At 33.9% G+C, this 7,504-nt stretch overlaps 1 protein-coding gene across 1 annotated transcript; it reads right to left on the bottom strand.

Moving 5' to 3' along the window:
• Positions 1-2,467: 2,467 nt before the first annotated feature.
• LOC114292989 (zinc finger protein JAGGED) lies at positions 2,468-5,601 on the bottom strand. Its single transcript, XM_028236994.2, has 5 exons — positions 5,253-5,601; positions 5,047-5,141; positions 4,370-4,501; positions 4,005-4,089; positions 2,468-3,560 (listed from the first exon to the last, which is right to left on the bottom strand). Coding segments are annotated over exons 1-5 (801 nt in total). The 5' UTR covers positions 5,255-5,601; the 3' UTR covers positions 2,468-3,073.
• Between the last annotated feature and the right edge of the window lie 1,903 nt (positions 5,602-7,504).

The following is a 7,504-nucleotide window of genomic DNA, read 5'->3' on the forward strand; positions in this document are numbered from 1 at the left end:
TTTATGAAACCAGGTTTAAAGACTTGCTCAACACACCTCTGATTGCCATCATTACTTTTAGGTCTGTGAACTATCTCTTCCAGCATCATTACCTCTACACACACTCCCCTCTTGCTGCTGCATCCTCCATCCCACTTTGTCTCCTCAACTGCTGTGCTTGCCTTCTCTCTAATGTGACAAGCAGTAGGTTCCTTCCTCGGTACTACCTCATTAGTGCATACCAACTCAACAGCAAGCTTGTCATGCGCTGCTGCCACCTTATTATCTTCTTTCTTCTCCCGGTAACCCTTCTCTAGGAAAATTCCTTCCTCTTCACTGGAACAAATATCATTGGAAATGCAATCTTGCATACTAATATGCTTCATGGTACTAAGGTCTGCTATATGAACTTCACACACAAGAATGGGATGGACTTTACCCTTATACTCTAACAATATAGTTTTGTTTATAAGCACCATACATTATGTAACCACTCTGATTTTGGCATAAGAGAAAGACTTTGGTTGACAAATATCACCGTCCAAATTGAGAACAATACCCCAAATACTTCCAATGCTGTTGAGTGTGTTTCTATTCCAGAAATTTAAGGGTATACCATAACACTTCAACCACAAACATCTCTCTTGTTCGTAGTAGAAATCTGGCTTCCATTCCACCATAAACTGGCACCAATCCTTGAACCATTCTTTAATATTGCAGATATTAGATTTCAGCTCCTTTGGAGATTCAAAAGTTAATACTACATCATGGCCTCCCCTTTTTCCGTCTATTACCTGATCCAGACCATTCTCCTTCAAAGCTTTTCCAATGTCATGAGTGGAATATTCAGCATTAAGTCTGAGTATTGCACTTTCATAGAACCATCCATCACCAACTTCATCAACTTTTATGGTCGTGCTTACATTTCCAGCTACAATGGTTGTTTCTCCTTTTAGTACCTCTGTAAAGGATCTTTGGCCTGTATATGGAACTTTACCCCTGATGCTATTTGATTGAAAGAATCTTCTGGTGCTCTGTGGTCTTCTTCTATTTTGTTCATCTCTGTTACCCCTGTCATAAGTAGCATTTTTTACTTTTATTACCTTGTCATCCACCAACAAACCGTTCGCTTTTTAGATGGCAATGTCTGCTACAACAAGGCAATCGAATCTCACAAACCCGAATCTTGAGTTTGTCACTATTCTTCTTTTATTAAGAGGTATAAAAACATCTTTCAGAATATCAAACTTTGTGAAGAGTTTAAACAGTGATTGAACATCCATTGTTGTTGGTAGATTATCCACGAATACTGTAAAGAGTCCATGATTTGCTTCTTGCTCCACCTCCTTTTTGTTGTCTCACTATTGAAATCCAACCTCCATTACATTTTCCCATGGCAGCTTTACTCTCTCTCTCTTAGGAGTTCCGTTGAAAACCTTAAATTGATGGAATATTCAATCTTTTCTGCTGAGATTCATCTTTATAACACTTCTTTGTCTTCCAAGAAAATTAGATCAGTAAAAAATGGTTCAACTCTCCCGAGGTTTTAATCTGACAACAAACCATTGACGTTTGCGAATCAAAAAAAAGGTAATTTACACTCACCTCCTTGAGATTTGAAGAAAAAAAATAAAAATTAAGAAGAAGACGAAGACGAAGTTAATCTTACACTTTTGGTGTAAGTAAATTGACATCTTTTACTAAGGCTAAATGACCAGAATTAATACATTTTATCAAGATTAATGGTAAAGTTTATAAATAATTGAATTTTATTTTTAAATTGAATTTATGTTCATTTATTTTTAAATTGAATTTACTAAGGCTAAATGACCAAAATTAATACACTTTTGGTCCATTTATTTTTAAATTGAATTTATGTTCAATTTCTTAATGAATTTTATCAATTGGAGAATTAACAAATAAGTTGAATTTTGATTTTTTTTTATTTATTTAAGATTAATGGTAAAGTTTATAAACTCTAATTATAAAGTCTTAAATTTTTCCATGCATTTGTAATTATTTTTGAAAAGTTGACATGATTTGTAATTTTTCCTTATCAATTGGACAAAATTGAGAAACCATGAAAATTTAAATTGTAAAATTGATACAATCAAAATTAGAAAAATGATATATAAATTCACTTTTTAAACTTATTTTCTAAACTTAATGACCTGTAAATGAGATGAATGATTAGTAATTAGAGAAGATATGAGAAAGAGAGAGAAATAATACATGAGAGTGATTGATTAATTATTCTTTAAACTTAAAAATTGAGTTTAATTTTTTAGTTTGCATAGCACTCTTAAATTGACACCCATGATAAATTATAAGGCCACTTGTATAATTTGCCTAGGAGACTTAGAAAAAGAAAAAGGAGAAAGAAGAATGGAAAACTAATCCATAATAACTCTACTGTTGATGCATAATTCTGTATGTGATAAACTAATATATTTAGATAAAAATAAAAGAAAAGAGACATAAAACAGGCTTGAAGAAAGAGTTAATCATAATAAGCTCTTAAAAAACTGTATGCTTTACAGATTTGATGGGTTCTAATAAGGGACATTCTGCTGATAAGAGAGTTCATGAAAATCCAGCTACTCTGTATTCTCTCTAGGTCATTGCTCCTATTAACCACAATATCTCCCATTTTGAACTTGGAGAGAGAGAGAAAGAGCAGAAAAACACAAAAAGAGAAACCAAAATGAAAATAAAAGATTCATTCCCATGCAAAACTAAATCCAAAATGCAAAAAGGGATTGGAAAACTTCCAGTTCATATCTAACTTCTTGTCACATTTCTAGTTTCCTTTGTTAATATTATGTAGATACTAGTAAAGACACCAACAACATGAGACCCCATTCAATCCAATCCACAGCTCCAAGCCAAACTAGCTGAGTATGTACCCCTGACCCTCTAAAAGTTGTTCCCATACCTGTAGAAAAACCAAAACTTCTTTACTTTCTTGCATAACCCTTTTGTCACTTTTTTCTGATTCTCTCTCTCTCTCTCTCTCTCTCTCTCTCTCTCTCTGTGACAATGGTGTGTGTGTCATAGAGCAGATTGAAAACTTGGACTCTCACTCAAAAATATTTTAGAAACCATCTTGAAACCGATTGATCGATGAAGGATCCAAATGTTTCTGTGTCCCTGTGTAGCTCCGACCCCAATTTAATCCTTCGTCCTGATTGTTCAGTGACACGTCTCTAGCACCACCACCACCACCGCTTCCGCTACCAGGTGGGAATGCATATCCGACCGGAGCACCGATGCAAGTGTAATTAGTATCCGGTGGTGGTGGTGGAGTGGCATAGTTAGGGTTCAGGTGACCGTATTGAGTGTTGCTGCCAGAGAGAGCGTGGCCTACGATGTAGTCGTTGGTCTGATAGGAGACGAGGTGTGACGGAGATGTGTATATGTATGGCTGATGATGGGGTGGTGGTGGTGGAGGTTGTGATTGTAAGAGGGTGGAGGAAGAACCAGAAAACAATCTTGTTGGGTAGGCTGGTCTGAAAGGTAGTGTTGGATCACCCATGTTGCTTGTTTGATGATAGCCTCCTCCATGTGGAACTGGTTGGCAACTGCTAGGATTCATACAATTAATTTAATCAAACAACAAACAGGAGAGAGAGAGAGAGAGAGAGAGAGAGAAAAGATTATGTGGTGTTAAATGATGAAGATTGAAGATATCAAATGGGTATTTACTTTAGTTCAATATAGTATATGGGTATCTCTATGCTTGTTGCTAAAATGATTTTAAAAACAATTAACAAATAAGAAAATGAACTTTGGATTCTTGAAATTAACAAAGAAATCATAAAATAAAATAATCTTGAAAAAGAGAAGATCTATCTCATATTTGTTTATCTTTTTTTTTTTTATGCTATAAAGATCTTGAAAAATAGAAGAAATAAAGGCGAAGATTAGCAAAAGAGAGAAAGAAACTACAAAAAGTATACATATATATATATATATTTTTTTTTTTTGATCAGTTAAAAAAAGTATACATATATATATATACATACCCTAGGTGATGAGCAGCTTGGGCTGCCAGGTTATCGTTACTAAAGACCAGTTGACGAGCCCGGTTCAGTGTTTCTGTCTCCCTCTCTGATCAACAAACACCCAAATCAAATCAAATCAAATCAAAATCAACACACAAACCCTAACAAACCTCTCACCAACAATTTCAGCAACAGTAACAAAGTGTTTGACATGACCACGCTTCATGTTCATCTCAAATCATTAACACACAACACAACACAACAATCCCTTCTTCTCTCAATATAATAATGATATAATTAAAAGAAACCCTTTTTTTATTTTTTTAAATGGCCTTGTTAACAGAGTCATATATATATATATATATATATCAGATAGTACTACTGGCCTTGGCGATGGCGGTTCATGTGTCCACCAAGGGCTTGAGACTTGCAGAACTTGAGGGAGCAAAACCTACATTCATAGACCTTCTCACACTCGTCTTTTCCATCCTTAGCGCCGCTTTTCTTTTTCCTATAGCCTGCAACAAAAATGCCTTTTAAAGCAACTCTGATGAGACTAATCTTACACACAAACCCCCCAACCCTAATTACCCTATAATCATCAATCAATGTAGTAGTAGTATATTCAAAACCCACAATTTCATTTCTTTAAAAGCTTCCAAATATAACTAGGGTAATGAAGCAAAAATGGATTGAAGCTAGGGCTTCATAGAAACCTAAAAAATCTCCATTTGAATAGCTGTAGCTGCCCAAAAGTTTTTTGAGATCTCAGATTAAAAATCAAAATGAAACCTTATTTTATTGGACATTTTCAAAAATCGAAGGCTTGGGCAATGAGAATATTTGAAGATTTTTTCTCCATGTCCTTAGACAACGGATTAAATGGCCTACTGAATAAGCCAATTCTCTTGAAAACCTTTTTTAAAACTTTTCCCTCTTTCAAAAATTTAACGAACCATATGTTTTCCAATTTTTTTTATTTTTTTATTTTTTCATTTTTTCATTTTCTTGTTCCCCAAAGATAGAAATAGAAAGTGATAAGAGAAAGAAATATAACCATTACCAGCAGATGAAGAGCTTTCTTCAACAACCTGTTTCCCATCTCTACTATAATCATCAGGCAAATTGTTGAGGTCTAATGGGTTTCCCTCGGGTCTCCTGAAAATTAACAAAGTGAAGAGGAAAAAGAAAGAGAAAGTAAAAGAGTTAGAAGAAGAGATAGAGATAGAGAAGAGAAGCAGGTGTGAAATTTGTGGGGGTGAGACATACATGGTATGGTACCACCGACAGAGAAAGACAGAAAAATATATGAGGTGAAAAACTTTAAATGGGATGGGAGACAATTAAAGCTTGGAAAATTATAAGACTTCAGTTTGAGACTGCAATGTAGAGGCTAGTCTTGAGTGATGGTGAAGAAAAGGAGCTTGAAAGTTCTCTATCAGTTCCTCTGCCAACCTCTCTGAAGACATTTCTCTCTCTCTCTCTCTCTCTCTCTCTTATTGAAAGAACAAGGGAAGGGACAGTGGGTCTCGTGACTTTAAAAAGGAGAGTGGTGAGGGGAGAGGCTTGGGGAGATGGATGGTAGTGCCATCTGGTTAGGTTGAGAGCCAAGGAATGAGAGTGACTATGCCCTGCCTCGAGTGTTTTTTTTTTTTTTTTTTTTTTTGGTATTGTTTTGTTTTTGTTTTTGTTTTATTTATCTATTTATTTATTTTGATGTCCCTTCTTGATGTAATATGAGTTTGAAAAATATTTCACACCTTCAATATGTACTAACTTTTGATTTGAACATATTCAATGATAGTGGCCCCAACTTCATGGCACATAATTATTAGTGAATTTGTAAGTATAAATGTGTAGGTCTTTAGCATTATCAAGAAAACAAGTTCAAGTACACTAGAACTAATAGTATCATGTCCATAAAATGAAAGCCTCGTTTGAGAACAGACTAATTTAATAATTTTTTGGTTATTTGGCTAAAATATGAATTAAAAAAATTAGTATGTTTAGGATAATTTCTTTACTTTTTACAAAAAGATGTGCAAAAAGTAGAGAGAAAAGAGAATCTTTGACTTTTTAGTATGGATTGTTGGCTTTTTGGCTAATTTAGTAACTTTTTGATTTTTTGGTTAAAATGGAGGGTTCCCAAACAAGGCCTAAGGTAAATTACATTAATCTTTCTTGAATTTTGAAGAAAATATAATAAATTTTATGAGTTTGACATAATTATATTGAATTCTCTTAAAATTTTAATTCACATAATACTTTTTTTATTTTATCAAAAGATACATTTATTTCAATTGACATAATACTTGAGTAATAATACGCTTTATGGAAAAAAAATATATATCAAGAAAGTTTCATAAAGATTCTCCACCCTTGAATTAGTTTGTGATGTTTTATTATGTGTTATGCAATGACGTACACTAAGTTACAACTTATCAATTATAGAGCACTATATGACAAAGCTAAGTTTATACTATTTGCAAACTAAAATTTTAAAATTAAAACATACTTACATTAATGTAAGTTGTTTTTCTTGTTTTGTTACGTACCACACTAGATTATTTCTAAAAATTCTATGAGGTTTTTCTTGATATTTTTTTATGATACCTAGCATTACTCCATAATATTTAGTCTTATTTTTATCAATAATTGATAGAAAATTGATATTATGACCTCTTTTACATTAAAATATATATTTTATCTTTATTTATCATGTGCCCATTGTTAAGACTACTGAGCTAACAAGGCCTGAACATAGTTCAACTGCAGTCTCAACTTCAGCTTCAGCTCAATCCACACTTCAGCCACAATTGCAGAAGCAAGCCACAGTTGCAAAAGTAGTTATGCAGTCCACGTGTGCTGAAAGATATGGCAGTTGTAACTAACTTGTGATATGCAAATCTGCTAGAGATTCTAGAAGAATGTATTAGACTTCTATATATAGATACTATCTTGAGAGAATTGTAGTGTGTGTAAGAGAGCTATCAATGAATGAAAATATCTAAATGTTGAGTATCTGTATTGAATTCTAACTTTCCACATGGTATCAGAGCTTCAATCTCTTGCGAGTTGATCCTCATCTGTGTTTTAATTCGTCTTCATATTCCAGTTAATTCAATGTCTTCAATTCCTTCTAATCTTTCTCTTCTAATTTCCAATCTGTCTTCGTTTATCACTGTCAAACTTGATGCTTCAAATTTTCTGATTTGGAAAAATCAAACTCAGAATATTTTGAAAGCTACTGATTTACTTGGAATTGTTGATGGTACTTCACCTTGTCCATCCGTCATAATCAAAGATGATTCTAAATCAGATGTTGATAATCTTGCCTATTTCCAATGGAAACTTGAAGATGCACATCTTTTTAGTTGCATAACTGTAGACACCCCATTTTTGACCGACCTTAAGACTTAGACGTCACCAGTTGAGCGCTTGGTGATGTTGCATAATGTGCTCGTTCAGAAGTTTCAGAGTCGCGGCCGTGAGCCCTGCCTCCGGACTTCCGAACCCTCTTT

This window comes from Camellia sinensis, chromosome 10, assembly GCF_055761805.1.
Source record: "Camellia sinensis isolate YWXY chromosome 10, ASM5576180v1, whole genome shotgun sequence".
Taxonomy (NCBI): Eukaryota; Viridiplantae; Streptophyta; class Magnoliopsida; order Ericales; family Theaceae; genus Camellia; species Camellia sinensis.